The sequence below is a fragment of the Pituophis catenifer genome, unplaced genomic scaffold, assembly GCF_029215685.1.
Source record: "Pituophis catenifer annectens isolate HBS135680 unplaced genomic scaffold, rPitCat1.0.hap2 SCAF_10, whole genome shotgun sequence".
Taxonomy (NCBI): Eukaryota; Metazoa; Chordata; class Lepidosauria; order Squamata; family Colubridae; genus Pituophis; species Pituophis catenifer.
The window spans coordinates 22,602,135-22,625,794 of record NW_027256890.1 but is presented as its reverse complement, the minus strand read 5'-3'; the positions used below and the strand labels follow the sequence as shown (position 1 = coordinate 22,625,794).

Genomic DNA, 23,660 nt, shown 5'->3' with positions numbered 1-23,660 from the left:
TCTGGTTTTGCTGGTATCCCATTCATCAAAGATGTAGATTCTGTACAGATATTAAATTTTAAAGTTGCGTCCAGTTTGGACAGAATCTTTAAAAGTTACAATGCCTGGTTGTATCCCATTTTTACAATAACCTCTCTCTCTCTCTCATCTATCTCTCATCTATCTCTCATCTATCTATCTATCTATCTATCTATCTATCCATCCATCCATCCATCCATCCATCCATCCATCCATCCGTCTATCTACCGGTATCTATCTACCGGTATCTATCTACCAGTATCTACCTATCTACCTATCTATCTATCATCTATCTATCGGTATCTATCTATCTATCTATCTATCTATCTATCTATCTATCTATCTATCTATCTATCTATCGGTATCTATCTGTCTATCTATCTATCTATCTATCTATCTATCTATCTATCTATCGGTATCTATCTGTCTGTCTTTCTATCAGGAGGGGAAGGTGCTTCTCTTCCTCCCAAGCTGACCTTTGCTATAAAGGATTTTGAATTCAATTTTCATCCTTTGCCTATATAATGATAGTCCTATCTACCTCTCTATATTTCTGCATTGCATATGTGCCTATAAATTTGCTACCTTCAAAACACTAATGCAGTTCCCGTTAAGTGCAAGTCAGATGTTTGTACTATAACCTGTTAGATTCTAGGGCTATTTCCTTCAAGGAAAACCAACTACAGTTAAAAGAATGGTGGTGAAAGCATCCAATATAAACAATATTACGCATGAACATTTGAGCTAGAAGGTTGGGACAAGGGATGAGCCTTTGCAGAAAGCACCGTTATATGAATTTAACACCCCTCCCATCCCAAAACATCCAGCCCTCTCTGCTTTAAAACCCTACAGTAAGAACTACACCCACACCCCATCTCCAGACTTCAAAGAACACTTGGCATTCCATTTGCCTGTCATGTTCACAGTCTTGGCAGCTTCAAAGGTTTCTCTCCAAACCAGAAAATCTGTTGTTTCATCCATAATGCTGAAGACCACAAAAGATTGGGCAAGAACAAGGAGTAGGAATAACTCAACAAACAGCTGGTGAGAAGAAGAAACTACTTCGCTGGATCAAATTTTCTGCTAATAAGTTTGAGTGTTGTGTTATTTCTTCTTTTGTTTCTTCCCTGTTCCATGTTCTAGAATTTATACTTTTAGCACAGAGATATTCTGACTTATAAAAGAGGAAAAGCCTCTTTTGTAGCCTGGGAAAGTAGACAGATAATAATCAGAACACTTTCACAAATGGACAATCTCTGTATCTCGATTGCAGCAGAGAAAGAGAAACCCACATTAATTATTGAAATACATGATGCAGCTGAGCCATAAGAGCTGCCGCTGATGTTACCAGTAGTATATTATTGCTTCTCTCAATCTTCCTACCTCCGTCCTCCGGTGTTCATAGAGCTTCTCCAGAAACAAATACTATTTTTCTTCTCCAAAAAGCTGCTGCAGATATCTGAGCTTGCCTAGTTTCCACTGAAAAAAAAAGACAATTTTGCTTTCCTTCAAAGATCATCTTTAATGAGCTAATAGTCTTTGCTGGGTTTAGGGATTATTGTTAAGGAGAAGACGCAGAATGCTTCCAGGGAGCAAGTAGGAAACTTTTCGTTATATGTTTGCTTAAAAGACATGTTCATGAACATATTGGGAAAGAAAAGATTTAGGAGAACATATTTCCTTCCACCTTTAGTTCTTTCCCTTACTACCTTTTCACAAATTATAAGAAAAGGGGGGAAAAGAACAGCAGATGTGTTGTTTCAGCAGATGTTTAGGTGCTTTCCAGTTCACTAGCAGCATGGAAGAGTCAAGAGTCCTGGAAGTGCCATAGGTCTAAAGCATACACTAATGTCAGTAGCAACCTTCTTGTTGAGAGCGAAGGTGATACTTCCTTTAGAGTAGAGAAGCCCGCGTAGTACTTAGACATAGCCATATCCCATCTGGACCAGCCAACGGCCTTTAATATTTGGTGGTGAAGGACTGGAACTCCAGAACGGTAATCTGCCTCTCATTTGAGAACACGGCCTGATCAATGCGAGACATGGGGCTTCCGACGCTGCGTAGCCAGTTCTTCCTGGGCGGGGGAGAAGGAGAAGCAAACATTAACAGCGCAGTTCCTTCTTCTCCTGTTTTACCTTGCACATAGCCAGAATAGGAATATGTCTATTCATAGACCCAAAAAGCCATCAGGTGCAATGTGCACATTTGTTGGAAGGCAAGGCCCATATTTATTAGACGTTTTATTACAGATTCACCATGAATCATTGAAAGGAAGTAAGCATACTGCCAAAAGTTACCAGCAGAACAAATGGCTCCAATTAAGTTGAAGACATAAATAATGTTGCAGAAGGAAAAAAGTGGGGAGATTATTTAAATATGCTTTCATTTGTGAAGATTTAAATAACTCTAATGGGATAAATTCCTACACAATTGGAAAAACGAGATCTCATAGCCTTTTACAGATTGTTTTAACATTGGCCTCCAAATATAAGTTCAAATGTGTACATTACCTCATCTTTAGGGAGAATTAAGGGATTACGCTTATCTATATTAAAAACGTTTTTCTGATATTTTTGGATGATTTTGGAACATACAGTGGTAGAACAGATGCCTAACATTTACAGATAGTTCTCAATTTATAACCACAATTGGGACTGGAATTCCATCAGTAAATGATGCAGGTAAAAGAGTTGTGCCCAGTTTTATGGCCTTTTTTGCTGAAGTCATTAAGTGAATCCAGCTTCCCCCATTAACTTTGCTTGTCAGATGACAGCTGGGAAAGTTGCAAATGGGGATTGCATGACCCCAGGAGACCTTCATAAATACATGACAGCATCAGTTGTCAAGTGCACAACCTTTGATCATGTGACTGCAGGGACACTGCGATGCTTAGAAGTAGAAAGACTACTCCAGGGGACTACCTATACTTATCATTTTATAACCTGAACCAAAAAAAAGAACATAACTGTTAGAATAAAACTCAAATTCAAACCTATATTGTGAGCCACCCAGATTTTTTAAGATGGGCGCTCACACAAGTCTTTTAAATTAATTAAATAAATAAATTGGAGCCATGAAATCAACTGAATGTCATTGAGTAACTTGCTCCTTTGTTACCTGATTACTTTGTCTCTGTAATCTCATTTTGAGAACAAAAGAAAACATATGCTACATTTAGCACTAAATATAATCATTGAAATAGGAAAAAAAACAGGCTTATTCAATTTAAAATAACTTCTCCAAGAGTTCTGAATTTGTTTGTGGCAGCAAAACCAATATCTTGTAACATTTTACAGACTAAGCAAATACTGACATGGACTAATAAACTAATTGTCTTATAAAGTAGATGTATTCCACACAAAAAACTTCAGCCCTCTGACTAAGATCAAGTGTGATATCTTATCATAAAACCCTTTCATCACTGTAACATTGCTAGTTTTTAGATTGTTTTCTGGGCTGACAGTTGCTTTTTCGCTTTATTCATACAACATGCCAGACCAGGATAAAATTGAATTGCATAATTTAATATTGTAGGAACCCAGCTATTGGCTTGCATGAATGAGGTCATCACACTAAGCTAGAATGTGATTTATTTGTTGGGTGTGCATAGCAATTATGCTTTTAACATTTTAAGATTTTATGCATAACATGCAAACCCCACCTTTCCTTGCATGCTGGGTTCTGTACATTAAAGGGGCAAAACACAATCTAAATGTGTTTTAATTTACATTTAATTAAAATCAAATTAAATACAGTCACCATGACCGCTCCCCATGTATTTTACAATAATTTACATTTGCAATTTGGCAGCAACAGAGGGAAAGGCAAGCACAGTGATCAGCTGGAAGGCCATGCCCAATACCTGGGTGTATGTGAGCTGCAACCATCAAAAGTGAAATGGATATAACTCTTTGATTTTTAAACAAAAAAATATAAAAGCACCCTATTGATATCAGCAGTCCACGCCTGTGATCTAAAGAAAAGTTCTAAAGATTATGTTATATAAAGAACCTATGAATGAGTTTTCCCACGTAACATAAGAAAACAACTTTCTGCACACTGCCCACACACAATACATTTGCCCAGCTGGTATTCCATTTCAAAAACTGAAATGCTGCCTATTTATTCCCACCCAATACTTAATTGCAAAAGAACATTGAGAGTCACATGGGTGGTTTTACACCTTTGCTTTTTTATCCTGCACTGACTTGGGAGGAGAAAAGGGTAGGGGGGGAAGAAGAATGTGCATTGAGGAATAGCGTTGCTATGGATTATCTCCTTCCTATTTATCCCTGGTTCCTCAAAGCCAGGGATGGAGTAGTGTGGTTGCTATGGAAATGGCCCCAATTTCCCCCTCCCCCCTGAGACATGAAGGTAGACAATATGTAGAGGCAGGTTGCTATGGCAACCGTCCCAGATATTTTTTCCCCCGTTCATGCTCTCTCTTTCTTCAAGGTGATAGAAGATCTGGTTGCTATAGTAATTGCCTCTGGCTGTCATCTTTCTAAAGGTGACAAAGCACTGTTGCAGAAGTTGTTACACCAACACAACACAAAGCCTGCGGGTCACCCTAAGCTCAGACCCTGCTTTTGCTCACTTGCTCTTGCTTTCCTTCCATACACCCCCACACAGAATCACCTCTACTGTGGCTCAAAAATTCATAAAGCAATTTTCTTCATCTCCTTCTGGACCAGTTCTCTAATTGCATGCTGACCCAAGTCCTAGATTTAAGGGTGTCAATTCCCTCTGGAGGCACCCTACATAGGCATTCTCAGTGGAGGCTGGGTGGAAGGGAAAGAATCCTTATAAATTGCTGATAGGGAGTTATCTTCAGATCACAATTGTGATAATAGGCTCTCATTTCTACTACAGGTAGTCCTCAATTTATGACCACAATTGGGATCAGAATTTCTGTTGTTAAGGGGGGTTGTTAAGTGAGCAGCACCCGATTTTGCATCCTTTTCTGCCACAGTTATTAAGTGAAGCACTGCAGTTGTTGAATGAATTATCAAGCACAGGAAATGCAGCGTCCCGGCAGTTCGGATGAATATACAGGTTAATTTTATGCGAAAGGTCTCTATCAGAATCTGGACTACTAACGGTCAAAGCAGGTTGGCAATAGGTAAGTGTCAATGGAATTCAAGGTAGGCCTGAAGGGACTCAAGACTGATGACGTATTTGACCCCTCTCTTGGGCTCAACATGGACATCTCCTACATGAATCATGCGGTCATTAAGTAAATCCAACTTCCACCATTAATTTTGGGCGTCAGAAACTGGCTGAGAAAGTTGCAGATGGCAAGCACAAGACCCCCAGGACACCGCAACTGTTGCAAATACATGCAAGTTGCCAAGCGCTCAAATTTTGATCAAGTGATCATAGGGATGTTGCAACAGTCATAAGTCAGAGGACTAATCTTAAGTCAATTTTTCAGTGCCTTTCTAACTTTGAAAAATTGCTACAGTTGTAAGTTGAAGAATACCTGTGGTTTCTTTTTCTCCACAAGAGAACCAGAAGGCCATTCAGAAAGATCAAGTGCCATGGTCCCCCTCACAGGTTTCAAACCACATGTGACAATCCGTAAGAAATACACCTCTTGTTAAAGGATATATACAAAAGTAATCATGACACACAAGTCTAAGATACAAAGTTGATTGATGCTGATGAACCTAATCAGAATGGGGCTTTTGAATTTTCTCTTTCAGGAGCAAGAACAAGAATGGTTGGAAATACCGTGTTTCCCCAAAAATAAGGCCCTGTCTTGTATTTTTTTGAACCCTGACATAAGCGCTTGGCCTTATTGTCATGCGCTCAAAAGCCCGATTGGGCTTATTATCAGGGGAATGTCTTATTTTGGGGAAAACAGGGTAGTACACTAGCCTTATGCCTTAACTTGGAGATTTTAATTTTAAAATAACAATAGAACAAACTCTGATCAAGAGGGGAACATAAATAACTTTACATTGTACTCAGCACCCTGTGGATTACTGCAGTAGTAGTTGCTTAGAAGTTTGGTTAACAGCAACAGTCTAGTACTAGCTCGGAAAGTCGACAATTAAGGCCTGTGATGGAACTTCTTTATCACCAAAGGTATTCTATCTTTGCCCAGCAAGTGCAGCAAAAAAAAAAATAAAAAAAAAAAAATCCAACTTCAGTCCTGATGAGTTGTACATGTAGTCCTCGACTTAAAACAGTTCATTTAGTAACCGTTCAAAATTACAATGGCACTGAAAAAAGGGACTTATGACCTTTTTTCACATTTATAACCATCGCAGCATCCCCATGGTCACATGATTTACATTTAGATGCTTGATAACTGGTTCATATTTATGACGGTTGCATGTGATCATCTTTTCTGACCTTCTGACAAGCAGAGTCAAAGGGGAAGCCAGATTCACTACACAACACAACGTTATTAATTGTGATTCACATAACAAATGTGGCAAGAAAAATTGTAAAATGGGGCAAAATTCATTTAACAAATTTCTCACTTAGCAACATATATTTTGGACTCAGTTGTGGTCATTAAGTCGAAGACTACCTATACTGAATTTTGAAAAACATTCAAATTCCAAAATTGGTCCTCAGCCCTGGCAATTTCAGGAGTCATGTGAAGTCCTTTTCCCCCATTTCCAAACGATCCCTTCTGAGACAATTAAGCAGCCCCATCACCATTTTATTGATTTATTGATTTAATTTATGTGCCACCCCTCTCACTGTTGAAGTGACTCTGGGCAGCTTACCAAATAATAAACAGGATAAATATCAAAACAAATTAGTAAGAATTAAAAACAGACTAAAAACCAATGATAAACAATACAAGGGTGCAGTCTTCTCTTTTACCCCTTCAACCACCTCCAGTATAGCCATAACCATCAGAGCCACATTTTAAGGACCTTCCAGAAGGCCAAGAAGGTGGGGTATCACCATACACCTTTATTTTTTTAGGGTCAGGCAGTAATCACCCCACTTGTTTCAGCAAACCATTCCAAACTGAAGGAGCCAGGTTTCCTTACTTACATAATCTCCACTTTCTCCTTTGGGCCCTGCACCTGTCCAGTCACAGTCCCACTGGCTGTATTCTTCACCCAGCCAACCAGTCCTAGTTTCCTCCCTTGCTCTTCGGTGTACTAACAGGAGGAGAAAACAAACAGAGATCATCATCAGGAAATTTCCCAAGATATTCTGAAGTTATGTACAGGTGGTCCCAGGGGTGAAATCCAGCAGGTTCTGACAGGTTCTGGAGAACCGGTAGTGGAAATTTTGAGTAGTTCGGAGAACTGGCAAATATCACCTCTGGCTGGCCCCAGAGTGGGTGGGAATGGAGATTTTGCAATATCCTTCCCCCAGGAGTGGGGAGGGAATGGGGATTTTGCAGTATCCTTCCCCTGCCACGCCCACCAAGCCACACCCACCTAGCCACGCCCACAGAACCAGTAGTAAAAAAAATTTGGATTTCACCACTGGGTGGTCCTCAACTTACAACAGTTCGTTTAGTGACTGTTCAAAGTTACAACAGCAGTGAAAAAAAGTGACTTACGATCGACTCATATTTATGACGGTTGCAGTGTCCCAGGGTCATGTGATCACTTTTTGTGACCTTCTGACAAAGGTCAACAGGGAAGCTGGGTTCACTTAACATCCGTATTACTAATTTAACAACTGCATTGGCAACAGAAAGTTTGGGCTCAATTGTGGTCATAAGTCAAGGACTACCTATATACATTGCTTGATATTTCTCCATTTGATGACTGCAGGTAAGTATGGAAACTGCCTTTATTGAGAAATGCTGGTTTTCAAGGTTATATCAAAGCTCCATCAGTTATGTCTGATCAGAGATGACTATTTCAGACAGGCAATGCTTTCGGGTGTTAAGGGAATGAAAGAACTGGAGAAAGGCAGCTTAGCAACAATAGCCCAATTTTCATCCCAGAGCTTTGCTATATTTTCCCAAGGATTGCCTACATTTTCTGAGATACAGAATTCAAATTGGCTTGCTTGGATTTGAGCAGGAAACCTGTACTTGAGGCTTTCGAGACCAAAACCAGCTGCAATAACAATTTCTTTAAATTTAAATTTTCCAGCAGATATTTTAAAGATGCAGATAAGCACCCAACTGATGCCAAGACGTATGTAAATGTCTCAGACTTTCACTGAGATTATTCAGTGTTATCTGCATATGGGCTTGCTGTTTATATGTTCAGCCTGTCTTGTTCCTTTCATCCTGATCTTGCTTCCAAATCCCCAACCTCTGTTGATAGCTGATATGAGCAGCTTCTCTGCTGTTGCTCCCATGATTCCAACCCTGCTCTAATATCCAGGAGTGTAGGCTCGAGGATTATACTTGAACAACAATGGTTTTCTTTATATGGTGCATGGTATGGTATTTGCAACTCTTAGAAAACGCAGTACTGTAGTTAAAACAGAAACACACCTTCCCTCATTTTGCCATGATATACATCTATATCTATACATCTAAAACTCTCTTCTTTGTCTGTATGTAACCTTTAACTGGGCAAAACAGTATATCATAGGAGCCCAATTTTTGAACCAAGGTACCTCAAATGGGCTAACTTACAGAATGCATCCAAAATCTGGCACCCATAATACCCATGAAGTACAAATTTGGCAAATTTTATAAAACATTTTATGACATAAGAGTACCATAAAGCATTTTATGACATAATACAAAATGTCATAAAGCATGTCTTGTGATCAACTCGTCATGTTTGACTCTACTATACAGTTCAACATGGACTATTTTTAGGGCAGATATCTCTCTCAATATCTCCCTGAATTTTTAAGTCCAGTACATTAGAAGCTCTGCTATTTTTGAAGGCAATATCTCTGAAGTGATGACCCAATGGGTCATGAGTTATCTAGTAATATATTAGAAAAGATACAACTTACCTTTCTAAAGAAGACACCTAGAAAAGAGAAGAGATACAGTAGATATCATTATAGCTACACATTAGTAAACAAATATCTACTGTACTCCTAAAGCAAGTGTCATAATTGAACTGTTGGGCTCTTCCAGTAAGGATTATAAACCGGAGTGTCCCACAACAGAAAATTAAAGCACCAATAAAACCATTCACAAGATTGCCCAATGGTTGGTAATTAAAATATTTAAAGCAAAGATTCCAATCTTTCTGTTTTGCTGGGCTTTCTGAATATCTCCCTAAATTTTTAAGAACTTTTAATATTCTTAAAATTAAGTCCATCATTTAAGATGCTCCATTTTTTAATAGAAATCTTTTCCAATCTATTGCTGTCCAGATGGCCCGCCACAACCCTTCACGAGTATGGGATCAGTGGAGGTTATCGCACATCTTGAGGGTACCAAGATGCAGACTGTCTTAAGACATCACCATCTTAAGATAACATAGGCACAACTGATCCAACTGAATTACAGCTTTCTTTGAATCATTTCTTGAAACCATGACTGTGCTTATGTGAATAAACCTTTCTTTTTTTTTTACTGCATCAAAGGTTCATGTATGGCAGAAGAAAGAAATTCTTGCTTTCCAATCTTGCAGGATCCAGCACTGTGGAGTTTACAAACTCATTTACAATCCTGGTTTGTTTAGATATAATAAACCCTAATCCAGATTAAACATTTTACTAAACCACCCCTACCTGATTTGTTTGCCTGCTCATAGGTAAAGAGGTAAAGCAGGCTGTGTGTTGGCTCTCTTTTAATATTGTGGATAAATAACCCAGAACTCAGCTCAACATAACTGTGGTCTTCAGCCCACCAAAAGATCTTGCTTTCTAATTTTTTTTCTACAAACAGCCCACAGAACTGTTTGTCTCCTGTGAAATTCCTTTACCTTTTCCCCTTCATTGCCATTATAGAAACTATATTCTTGATAAATTTTCTATTACAGACAACTAGAATAATAAAAATTGAATAAATAAAATGTTGGATTTTTACAATAACAATTGAACATTCTGTAGCATTACCACGAGCCAACAAATAGCCAAGAATTGCAGATAAGAGCTTTTACTGGCCTATTATGTTACATTTGTTTATCTTTTTACTAATTTATATTCTGCCTCAATCGTGAAGTGACTCTGGATATAGAATTGGGAAACAATCCCTTATCTGAACTTTAAAAGGCAAGTAGAAATCCCTCAAAAGCAAACATCACAGATTCTAATTCCTAAGAACAGCCCTCTCCCCCACCCCCCAAGAAAGAACCCAATCCCACAATACAGCATAAATCTCAGAAGAGTTCTGCCCTCTTTTGATTCCTCATTTCTGGAGAATGGCAGCTGAAGCTATATGACTTCTTGAATGTCACACATCATGTTATTTTTAAAATAGATATGTGGGGCTGCGTATGTTCAATTTAAAAGAGGGTTGAATCAAAGATGCTCAGCCTCCCTCCCTGAAATGGCCCAGATCTCAGTACTGCAGAGAAACAGCTTCTTATTCTCTGCACTATGATACGTAGATTCATCACTAAATTAAGTTAATGCTCCCAATTAACTTCTTTACACATTTCCCTTGTGTACCGGCTTAAATTAAGTTCCTTTTAGAGTCTTTGCAGATAGCTTTTCAAGCAATCCCAGGCTATCTTACTGCAATTAGAACTGAAGCAAGATTCTGCAGTTGGAGAAGCAGACTGCAGGCATCCTATTTCAAGGACTGTACTATTTGCAGAGCAATCCGCTGGAAAGCCAAGCAACCGTATCGGTATACAAAAATCCTGTAGCAAGAATAATACCAAAGGGAGGAAATAAAATCTAGACTCACCTTGGACTTCCCCATAAATCTCATAGTCGATTGCCCAGAGCTCGGAAGAAGCCATTGTCCGGTCCAAGTCACGGGGAGCTGACAGCAGCTTCCAAAGAGACTGAGAGGGGGGTATGTATGTGTGCTATCTGATCTGCTTTACACTGCAGTTTGACCAGACTATGTTACTAAATTCAGCAGTAGGATGGAAAGCACTGTGTGGCCCACCTGGAACAAGGAAGAAATGTGTTTTTGTTATTCAGCCATAGTTAACTGTGTGCTAAATCATCTACTTTGTATGCAGAAAGACATTTCCAATATCTCCAAACAGGGCTGGGGAGCCTCCTGGCAGAAACCCTGGAGGATGATTATCACTCTGTATCAATGCTAGTCTAGATGGATCAAGGCAAGCCAATTTCCTCTTTCTAAACCCATCCTCATAATAGCTGTATAGGAAGGAACTTTTGTAGGGAGACAGCAAAAAGCTGATTCAGATTCATAACTGTAAGGAAACTTGCTCTCATCTTACATTTTAGCAACTGATTGCTAGATCTATGGGCTGGAAAAGGGCACCTCCATGTCTAATATTTTATACAAGATCTAGGAATGAGATTTTTAATTTTTAATTTTTTTTTTTTAACTAATGCCAGCAAGGCTATTTCTCCGATTCTTCCTTTCCATCTTCCTATTTTCTGTAAGCATAAGAATTTATAAGAGGGAGAAGGATAAATAGTTGCAGGCATTCTTTTAGTTACATGGTATACAGCCCAGGGTACATTCAACAAAAACAAAATGTGCACGCATTTGTTAAAGAACTGTGCCAATCTCAGCCCCCATGAACATGCGTGGGCCTCGCACTGAGAACTGCCAACTCAAAATGTCAGATTAAAGAGAGATTCAGGATCTGTTCCTGAGAGTTTGAAATAAGATGCATTTCCTCCTATTCCGTGTGTTGATGTTAGATCAATGGGTTGTCTCTTTTTCCCCTGTTCAGGCATTTTAGGTCACGTTTTAATAATTCTATTGCTCTGATACTGCAGGTACATTTCTGATGAGCTTTATACCATGCAGGTTTGTTGACCTAAAATTTTAAGAAATCTTATGGCCAGAGGTCAATTATACCGGTATCAGTAATATCTTTAAATGGGTACATTAGAGTCACTATTTGAGATGAATAGTGATACAAATGTGATTAAATAAATAAATATGGCACAATTTTTAAATTCATCATAGCTTTTTTTGAATGGTAAGAATTTTAAAAAAGTAAAAATAAATCACCATAAGGTTGGACTGGTAATGCAAAACAGCAGAACCTAACTGTTTGGAAGTGGGGATCACATGACCCCAGGATGTGGCAACTGTTGTAAGCACCCAAATTGTTCATGAATCTGTGGGGATGCTGTGGCAGTCATAAGTGCGAGGACCTGTACTAAGTAAATTTTTTTCAGTGCTGTTGTAACTTAGAATGGTCGCTAAACATAAGATGAGGACAACCTATAGTACAGACAAGTTTCAAAAGGCCTATTTAGATGCATTTTAATTTCTAGTGAATTAAAATAAATATACCAGTAAATTATAAAGCTATTAGTGTGAAAAGTATTTTTTTCTTAAAGGAACTTATTAGTCTAGTTCATGCGTGTCAAAACTCGCAGCCATCTTGTGATGTTTCACGATGATTTTTCCTTTGCGTAGCTGGGGTGGTCATGGCCTGCATGTGATGCATCCGGCCTGCGGGCTGCCAATTTGACATCCCTGGTCTATTTGCTAGCTTGGTAATGGAAGTAATTGTTCTGGTTTCCATTCTCACTTTTTGTATGCTTTACTAGTGTATTGGTTTCTTTCTTAAAGCATAATGCTAAATTAACAGCATCAGAATGAGCAAAATAAATCTTTGCATCATTTGGTCCTCACATGTATGACCATTGCAGCATCCCCATGGTCACATGATCAACATCCAGGCACCTGGCAACTGCCAGGTGTTTACCACAATTGCAGCATTCTGGAGTCATGTCATCCACCCTTTGTGACTTTCCCGGACAGCTTCTGAGAAGCAAAACCTATAGAGGAAGCCAGATTTTGCTTAACAAGCATTGATTCACTTAATAACTGCAATGATTCACTTAGCAACCATGACATGAAAGGTTGTACATTTCAGCATGACTCACTTAAGAACTACCTTGCTTAGAAATGGAAATTCTGGTCCCAACTGTCATTGTAAGTCGAGTCTACCTGTATTTATATAACATGAGGGAGTGAAAGAGAATGGCAGTTAAGAAATATGAAATATAAACACACACACACACATGCAATCCCCAATGTTAACAACCACAGTGATTTACTTAATTTGGGGTGCAATGGAAAGTGTTGCTTGCCCCCTATAAAGCCGTCCATGGCCCAGGGCCTGGTAATTTGAGGGTTATGGTCTGTGCCCTGTGGCATTTGCCCATGTTGTGCCATCAGAATTGGCACATTTCAGGACCTCTTAATCAAGCAATGCTACCTGACTGGAGGCAGGAATGGGCCTTCTCAGTCATGGCCTCTGTCCTCGTGTGCCCTTTCCTCCCCAAGATGGAAATGATCCCCCTTCTGAACCCCTCTAAAGATCCCCAGGTTCTGATGGGGCTGTGGGCTTCCCCAGGGAGGGATTTTGCCCTGTGGTAAGATAGGTAAGATATAACTGCACTGGTGTACTGACAACCAGTGTCAAATTCTTTGTGTCTAATCACATTTGGCCAATAAAGCTATTCTATTCTGTTCTGTTCTGTTCTGTTCTCTCTATATTCTATCTTGTTGTTCTATTATTCATTTTACTCTATATTCTATTCTATATTTTACTCTATATTCTATTCTTCTATTTTATTCTACTCTATATTCCATTCTATATTTTACTCTATATTCTATTCCTATATTGTATTCTATATTGTATTCTATATTCCTTATTCTATTGCTCTTTTCTATTCTATTGTTCTATTCTTTTCTATTATTTTTTTCTTTACATTCTATTCTTAATTCTACTCTATATTCCATTCTATATTTTACTCTATATTTTATTCCTATATTGTATTCTATATTCCTTATTCTATTCTATTGTTCTTTGCTATTCTTTTTTTTTACTCTATATTCTATTCTATACTTTATTCTATATTCTACTCTTCTCTCCTACTCTACATTCCATTCTATTCTATATTTTACTCTATATTCTATTCTATTCCTATATTGTTTATATTCTATTCTATTTTTTCTAATTCTAATTCTATTCATAAATGTTATGCCTCCTCCCTCAGAATAGCTGCCTGGTGAGGTCTATGTCTATGTCGAGGGTTTGTCTAAAGCTAATTTTCCCTCAGCCTGAGCCTTTCCAGAAACGGGGCAGCTTCAGAGAAGCCCATAACAAATAATAATGATAATAAAAAGTAAGGAATACAGTGGGTAAAAAAAGAGGGGCCTGGCTGTCACCATTCCCGGTAACTCCATTATTATTATTATGATTATTATTACTGCTGTTATTTTACCCTTGAGGAATGGCGTGGGAAGAGGGGGGCGGAAGGAAGGGGGAGAAAAAAATGGAGGAACTGGAAGACTCCGACTGAGGGAAGCGATGCGAGATTTGGCGGGAAGACGGGAGCGCGCGCGCGCCCACCCCTAGGGGCAGGCGGGGCGCGCTAAGAGAGGACGGGAGGCGAAGGGGAGGGGGCGCGGGGGCGCGCGCGCGTACCCCGAGGCGGAGCTGGGCGGGAAAAAGGAAAGCGAGCCATGAAGGGGAAGGCGGCCTCGGGCGTGCGGATGGTGCGCGCGCGCGCCTGTGAGGGTGGCGGGGGCGCGCGCACACAGATATTAGTGACACATATATATGCCTGTTTTTAGACACACTGACACACACACATACACACACATATACCTATACCACATATGGATTTTTATATATAAAATTTTTATATATAAAAATTACACATAAGGTGCCCTCTGACTCACATATACGCACCCACCGACATGCACACGAGTGTGTGTGTGTAATTGTATGTAACATATATGTGTGTGTGTGCGTGTTATGTCTATGGTCATTTATTTTTCTTTTTGAGAGCGGGCCTCAGAATTTCATTTTTTAATGTGTGCCAGTGGGTTCACGGAAAAAAACGTGACAATAAAGGTTATCTTGTATACACACACACATATATGTTTTTCTTTTAGCCAGGTTTTTCCTACGTAACCAAGGGCTGCAGAAAAACTTTGGTTACGGAGGAAAAACCTGGCTAAAAGAAAAACACACATAAATCCTACGAAGAATAAGAAAACACACACACACACACATATACACACACATACATATTACACATACACAGATACGTGTTTATCATGTACCACACATATAATATGCATGTAACACAGTAGTGGGTTTCAAAATTGGTTGCTACCGGTTCGCTCGTGGGTGTATGTGCAGAAGCAGGGGTGGGTTCTACTTACCTTTACTACTACTTCACATCGGGGCCGTACGCATGCGCTTGTTTCACTCGCGCGCACGCCAGTGATGGGTTGCCCCCGGTTCGCACCAGTTCTATTGAACTGGTAGTAAAACCGGCGGGAGGCTCTGCCCACCAACTCCAACGTCACCAGAAGAGCGTGCAAGCAAAGCAAGCGCACGCACAGCCCCGTTGCAAACCTGTAGTAAAGGTAAGTAGAACCCACCCCGGGCGCACGCATGCTCTTTTGCACATGCACAGAAGCTTCTGCGCATGCGCAGAAGCATTTTGATGATGTCGGGGTCGGTGGGCGGAGCCTCCCACTGGTTTTACTACCGGTTCTATAGAACCAGTGCGAACCGGGGGCAACCCTTCACTGCGCAGAAGCATCCGGGCGGGTGGGCAGAGCCTCCCGCTGCCGCTACCAGTTTGCCCGATCTAGGGCGAAGCGGTAGTAACTCACCACTGATGTAATATATACATACTTGTAATATATTCAAGACTTTTTTCTGCTAGGTATTTAAAATGGACTGTGATTCATATACATATGTAACGGGTGGGTTCTACTTATTTTTACTACCGGTTTGCAACGGGGCCGTGCACGCGCGCTTGCTTCACTCATGCACGCACACACTCTTCTATGCATGCGCAGAAGCATCCTGATGATGTCAGGGTTGGTGGGCGGAGCCTCCTGACGGTTTTACTACTGGTTCTATAGAACCAGTCCGAACCGGGGGCAACCCACCACTGATATGTAATATATGTGTATATATGTGTGTGTGTGTATATGTGTATGTATATATATAGCATATATATGTGTGCATGCATGTTATGTCTATGGTTATTTATTTTTCTTTTGAGAACAGGCATCAGAATTTCATTTTTTATTGTGTGCCAGTGGGTTCACGGAAAAAAGTGACAATATAGGTCATCTTATCTTTATACATACTTATATATATCACACTCATGTATAGGTACAAATATATATATTCACACACATGCCAACATACAATAACACATTTAAACATGTACACACACGTACACACATCCATGATACTCATGCACATACTTGTAAACTAGTTAACAAACCCCAGAATGAACATCACACTTTGCCTTTTGCCCCCCTTAGCTTTGGAAACTTGGCTTGTTTTAAGCAAGAGTTTGTGCTATGTTTGAAATTGAACTTTTTGTTTGAATTTTAGCCAACTAACCTAGATATTGAGCCAGGTACCTCTGTGGTAGCATTTGAAGTAGGTCAATGCTTCCCCTAACAAAAATTTATCAAAAAATAAATTACCTTGGCAGGTATTCTATAAATAATCCAAATGGATCACAATCTAATATCACTCCTATGGATTTAAAACTCACGGTGGCAAATATGTGGTCCAGTTTGGTGCTGGATCCGGTCTAGATTTCTACAAAAGAATAATTGGCCACCAGTGTAATTTCACAAGTACATATTACCTGGGTTCAGCAAGGATAATGTGGATAAAGATAGAAATGTGACAAAATTAATAATAATAAATAAATAAATGCATAATTTTGTGATTCAGAATGTTGTGGAAACACACACTATTTGTACGCCATTATGTTAAGTAAAAATATAATTTACCTCTTGGGCCACAGAACTGTTAATTAACAATTCTATTTTATTCTATTTTTCTTCTTATTTGCCCGGCTTAATTACAAAGTCTGCTTGTAGTGCATTGCTTATTTTTTTATAGCAAAGTTTATATCGATGTATGATGTGATAAGATTTATTTTGCAGCTGGCTTGTTAACAGTCCTCAACTTCTGACTATTTGCTTAGTGATTATTCTAGATTACGACAGCGCTGAGAAAAAGGATTTAAGACCGGTTCTCGAATTTACGACTATCACATCGTACCCACAGTCATATAATTGTGATTTGGGCACTTGGCAACTGGTATGTATTTACAATCGTTGCAACCTTCCCAGACAGTTTCCAACAAGCAAAGTCAACAGGGGAGAAGCTGGATTCACTTAATATTAATGGAGATTCTCAGTCATCCAGGTCGTGGTTGTCCCAAAGGTGATTTTTCGAGAGGCAACTGGACTTTCTTGTTTTTCTTTGAAGACGTTTCGCTTCTCATCCAAGAAGCTTCCTCAGATCTGACTGAATGGTGGGGAATGGATTTATATTCCTTGCAGACAACTGGTCATTTGCATCCTTTTTAAAGACTCATTGAGGCTACTTGGAGGTTTATCTGTGCCCTCGTGGTCACCTGAATAGTTTCAGTAGTTCCAAGAAGGCTCAACACCAATTAGCACTACTCAGGTTACCCTAGGGACACGGACAAACCTTCAAGTGGACAAGGACAAACCTCCAATTGTCTGCAAGGAATTCCATTCCCAACCATCCAGTCGGATCTGAAGAAGCTTCTTGTTTGAGAAACAAAACGTCTTCGAAGAATAAGAAGGCAGTCCAGTTGCGTCTTGGATTCACTTAACCACAGCAGCAGAAAAAGGTGGTTAAATCGGATATGGCCACATGATAAGTCACGTAACAACCTTATCCTCTAGAAATGGACATTCCTGTCCCAATTGTGGTCATAAGTGAAGGACTAGTACCAATTAGTAATATAAATTAGTGTGTATATAATTTGTTCCCGCCTTTATTGTTTTTACAAATAACTCAAGGTGGAGAACATATCCAATACACTTTACCCCCCCCAACAACAACCCTGTAAGGTGGGTACGGCTGAGAGAGAAGGTGATTGTCCAAAACCACCCAGCCGGCTTTCATAGCTATGGCAGGACTTGAACTCATTGTCTCCTGCTTTCTAGCCTGATACTTTATTAGACCAAACTAGCTGATTATAGCCCTTGTGTTTTCAATTCATTCTGGAGTGGTTGGTTCAGTATTTATTTATTTATTTATTTATTTATTTATTTATTTTATTGGGCTTATATGCCGTCCTATCTCCAACTCAGGGCGGCTCACAACAATAAAACCACAATCCAATGCAAGTTAAAATGCCTAATTAAACAAATACAGTTAAAACCTGTAAAAACCCCATCAGTCCAGGCCAGGGAACTCGAATAGCCAAGTTTTTAATTCGCGGAGTATGATGGGCCAGTAATAATAATAACAATATGAAGCAGCCCCAGTGGTCATCAGCTTCAGTAACCAATTTTGACATACTGAAAGTATTTTTTTACTACAAATGGATTCTTCTCTTCCTTTAAAAAGCCATCACCTTGTCTAACCAGATGGCCAGCATAAGCACGTTAAGAAAAACATTACTTCTCTTGATTAAACATTACTTCTCTTGATTAATTATTTGATCAAAGGCAAACAGAAGATAATAGCTCCTGAGTTGCAGACTATTTCTCCTGTTCAGACATTAGGAAACCAGATATGCAATTTGCAAGCTGTAACTGGCTATCCTTCTTTGGTCATGTCAGGCAATCTGGAACTAAAGTGTTTATTTTTGTGTGTGCATCCAAACCAGTTCCACGTCTTTCAAAACATCTGGATAATGTAAAGATAGAGTTCTTGGTGCCATACATCTTATTTTAATAGTGAAATAGCCTATCCCACATCTTGACCTCTTTATAAATCTTAGAAGTTACGAAAATAGAAACAGTCTGGGAATTCCTTCGCAGAATGTCACAAGACCGATTCCTCCCTCCTAAGGAAGAAAGAAACCTGGATTTAAAAAAAAAAATAAGACAAGGAAGAAGCTTTGTAGTTAGTTTGACTGAGATCCTTGTTCACTTTTGCTAAAAATAAACTAACATAAATTCTAAAGGAACCAAGAATCACAGCCATACAAATACAGTACTAGAATTAGTAGGTCAATGTCCTAACTTAGTTTAAAAAGGCTCCACAGATAAAGTAGAGGTAAATTGATATGAGATATTGATTCCTTTAAACATAACAAAGATTGGAGACCAAAATCTCTTCATACTCTGGAGCTACACCTCTCATCAATCTATTATGAATAATAATAGTCAGGAATAATAAGAGGTATTGAGGACATGGATTCCAGACCAGCTGTACAGCTGTATCTTTCTTAATTTTAACAATTAAAATTAAGAAAGATAATTCCTGAGTCTCCAGAAAAGGGCGGCATATAAATCGAATCAATAAATTACCATATACATTAGTGTACAAATAGTCCTCGACCACAACTGAGCCCAAAATTTATGTTGCTAAGCAAGATATTTGTTAAGTGAGTTTTGGCCCATTTTACGACCTTCCTTGTCACAAATGTTAAGTTAATTACACGGTTCTTAAAATGAATGTGGTTTACCCATTGACTTTGCTTGTCAGAAGGTCACAAAAAGGTGATTGCATGATCCTGGAACACTTCAACCGTCATAAATGTGAGTCAGTTGCCAAGTGTTTGAATTTTGATCACATGATCATGGGGATGCGTCAACAGCTGTAGGTGTGAAAAAAACTGGTCATGTCAATTTTTTCAGCGATGTAACCATCAGTAAATGAACTGTTGGTGATGATATGATCCTGGAGTGCTGTAACCATCATAAATCCATGCTGGGCTAAAATTTTGATTATGTGAATGGAGCGACCCTGTGATGGTCATAAGTATGAGGATAGTCATAAGTCACTTTTATCAATGCCATCGTAACTTTGAACAGTCGCTAAATGAATAGTTGTAAGTCGAGGAATAACTCTATGAAGAAAAAAGTGACAAAGTATCTCTGATTGAACTTCTCCAAGACATATCTAGTTCGTTTACATTTTTCTTTCTTTCTTTCTTTCTTTCTTTCTTTCTTTCTTTCTTTCTTTCTTTCTTTCATTCATTCATTCATTCATTCATTCCATTTTCCAATGAAATAAATTTAAGGGTGCATCCATAGCGTCTTTTCATTCCTTTTCTTTCATTCCTGCTAAAAAGAAATCAAAACATGGAATAACAATACATTTAGGCATTATGATAATTTCCTACCTGAAGCGACATTTTTGTGAAGCAGAAAATAGCGTTGCTAGGATTGCAAGGAGAGATTTTGACTCACGTGTTACATCCTGTGTGCTTTGCCATTGTGTTTTTCTCAAGCATTCTTTATTTCCTGTTATTTATGAAACATTTATTCCATAGGGTACGCTTCCCTGGTTTGCCACTTTCCATTTTACAACATAAGATTAAGAGCACCTTATAATTAAATGGTTTTAAGGAAGCCAACCAACCTAATAAACCTCCCTCAGTAATAATTCTGTAAGAATAAGGAGCTGGATGGAGACAGACCAGGGGTGAAATCCAAAATTTTTCCCTACCGGTTCTGTGGGCGTGGCTTGATGGGCGTGGCAGGGGAAGGATATTGCAAAATCTCCATTCCCACCCCTCCTGGGGGAAGGATATTGCAAAATCTCCATTCCCACCCCACTCTGGAGCCAGCCAGAGGTGGTATTTGCCGGTTCTCTGAACTACTCAAAATTTCCGCTACCGGTTCTCCAGAACCTGTTAGAACCTGCTGGATTTCACCCCCGACACCGACTGAATTGAAAAAATAACTAAACAATAACAATGTTTTTTCTCATCTTTTAGAAGAAAGCCATACTTGGGGGAAATTAGTTAGAAATTCGCTCGTTGGCTGGTATACTACCCAAAATGGAATCACAATGGTAAAAGGAGAAAAAGTGGTTCAAGAAATCCAAAATTGTAGAGTTGATTTACGATTGGAACATTGAAAAATGCTACGGGAAGGGTCAGCAAACACCAGCAAAATTGATGCCTTTGCTTATTGTTCAATTTCTAGCATCACCGGTCTGCTTTATACCACCAGGCCTCCCATTTCAAAGATAGTTATCGTTTCAGTTTTGAGGTTCAAATGAAGACATAAGGAACACTTTTATTTCTCAAGACAGACTATACAAATTTTGTCTGCTAATTTACCAAGTCTTTTCTTTCAGATTTTAGAATTTCTAATCATACAACTTCAGGGTGAAAAGGGGGAACAGTCAGAAAGATCTTCCGTGCTGGAAGGAACAATCGTTGTTTCTTTGGACATTCAAGATTCTCCCCAGCGTGTGGACCTGTCGCACTGTGCTGCAATTAGTGAGTATAATTCAGACTTATGTTTCTTTCAGGGCAGTTATTTTTTCAGGAAAATAGAAACTAGGCAAAGCAACCAAGGATGACCCTCCTCCCTTCAGGTGGCATTTTAAATCTATAGGTAGTCCTCAACTTACCATCATTCGTTTAGTTACAACAGCACTGATCAAAGTTGTCTTGTGACCTTTTTTCACACTTATGACCATTGCAGAATCCCCATGATCAGAATTCAGGCATTTGGCAACTGGCATGTATGTATGACGGTTGCACTGTCCCTACATCATATGATCACCATTTTCAACCATCCCAGCCAGCTTCTAACAAACAAAGTCAACGGGGAGGGGCGGAACCTAGATTTGCTTAACAACAGCGAGATTTATTTAACAACTGTAATGATTCACTTAACAACCATGGCAAAAAAAGGTTATAACATAAGACACAACTCACTTTACAAACCCCTCACTTAACAGTGCAAATTTGGGGTTCAGTTGTGATCATAGGTCTGGTTCTATCTGCATTTATATCAGAGGTGGGTTTTAGCAGGTTCTGACCAGTTCTGGAGAACCGGTAGTGGAAATTTTGAGTAGTTTGGAGAACCTAGTAGTAAAAATTCTGACTGGCCCCGCCCCATCTATTCTCTGCCTCCCGAGTCCCAGCTGATCGGGAAGAAATGGGGATTTTGCAGTAACCTTCCCCTGGAGTGGGGTATGGAGATTTTACAGTATCCTTCTCCTGCCACACCCACCAAGCCACGCCCACCAAGCCATGCCACACCCACCAAGCCACACCTACAGAACCAGTAGTAAAAAATGTTGAAACCCACCACTGATTCATATAACATGCAATCCCCAAAAAGTATACTTAAGGTGTAAGTTTATGTCCCTACAATGGGTTGAGCACAAATAATAGAGCTCAAATTTAGCCTTGCCACAAACTTAAACAAAATTAATAACAGCAGTTCTTTTATTTGTTCCATGCAGTTGCTGCAAAAGGTGATTTATGCCACAAACTCCCCAGTGATCTAACATTCAAAGGTAAATATTTAACCTTATTTGAGATTTAAAAAGTGGTTTTTAAGCTAATCCAGCCCAACATTCAGTTCTCACCGCCACTGGTACATTTTCACCAGGTTCCCCAGAACAAAACAAATCTTTTTATAACTTTAATAGATATGTGAATTCACCCAACTTCTGAATATTTCCTGAGTCATCCTGAAGAGATTCTGTTGCATTTGAGTTGTTTCTTCATAATGAGGTTGCCCTCAAAAATTGGAATAAGAGCTCTGATGTATTAAAGAAATTGATAATCTTTTAAAACAAGAAGATTGGGAGCTAATTAATTTTTGTTTTACTTCCTTTTTTACTTACATACATTGAAAAGAGATGCAATGCAATAACAATAGCAATAGCACTTGGACTTACATACCGCTTTACAATGCTCTCTAAGCAGTTTACATAGTCAGCATATTGCCTCCAACAATTTTGGGTCCTCATTTCACCCACCTCAGAAGGATGGAAGGCTGAGTCAACTTTGAGCCTGGTGAGATTTAAACTGCCAAATTGCAGTCAGCCGGCAGTCAGCAGAAGTAGCCTGCAGGATTCCATTCTAACCACTGCGCCACCGCGGCTCATAGAATAGAATAGAATAGAATAGAATAGAATAGAATAGAATAGAATAGAATAGAATACAATACAATACAATACAATACAATACAATACAATACAATACAATACAATACAATACAATACAATACAGTACAATACAGTACAATATAATTTTTTCATTGGCCAAGTGAGATTGGACACACAAGGAATTTGTCTTGGTGCATATGCTCTCAATGTACATAAAAGAAAGGATACATAGAATAGAATAGAATAGAATAGAATAGAATAGAATAGAATAGAATAGAATAGAATAGAATAGAATAGAATAGAATAGAATAGAATAGAACACCAATACAATACAATACAATACAATACAATACAATACAATACAATACAATACAATACGCTGTGCAATATAGGAATAGATGGGTTCTGAGAATTTTGAATGGATATGAATGTTTAAGCTGCACTGTAGACATTGTAGAAGGAGAGGCAGGTCATTCTATGTTAGCCCCAAATCAGGAGGAATCTGGTAGATCTTTTCAACAAATTTTAATAAAGGTCCAAGCTGTAGCTCACCTCATGAAAGCTTATGCCTTATGATAAAATTTGTTAGTCAGAAAAGGTGCTCCAAGTTTCCTTCTGATTCTCTACAGGCATTTTTCAGAATATCAATTTGAAAATGCAACATGGCTGATTAATACCTGTTGATTAATTTTTTTGGAGTTGGGCATCTAATACATTTAAACAAACATTTATGTGTGCATGTGTTTTTTTCTGTGTATATATACAGGTAGT

General features: G+C 38.9%; 2 protein-coding genes across 2 annotated transcripts in view; one reads left to right on the top strand and one right to left on the bottom strand.

The window, feature by feature from the left end:
• Nucleotides 1-1,566: 1,566 nt before the first annotated feature.
• Nucleotides 1,567-10,985, bottom strand: LOC139321828 (acylphosphatase-2-like). Its single transcript, XM_070950736.1, has 4 exons — nt 10,781-10,985; nt 8,929-8,945; nt 7,039-7,148; nt 1,567-2,092 (listed from the first exon to the last, which is right to left on the bottom strand). The coding sequence occupies exons 1-4, from the start codon at nt 10,833-10,835 to the stop codon at nt 1,978-1,980; spliced, it is 297 nt and encodes a 98-aa protein (XP_070806837.1). The 5' UTR covers nt 10,836-10,985; the 3' UTR covers nt 1,567-1,977.
• Nucleotides 10,986-14,512: 3,527 nt separating this feature from the next.
• The window catches only part of TOP6BL (TOP6B like initiator of meiotic double strand breaks), a 33,893-nt gene continuing 24,745 nt past the window's right edge, over nt 14,513-23,660 (top strand). The window contains exons 1-3 of the mRNA XM_070950735.1: nt 14,513-14,557; nt 21,117-21,261; nt 22,239-22,292. Of these exons, the coding sequence (XP_070806836.1) occupies nt 14,513-14,557; nt 21,117-21,261; nt 22,239-22,292 (244 nt within the window). The remainder of the gene's footprint in view (nt 14,558-21,116; nt 21,262-22,238; nt 22,293-23,660) is intronic.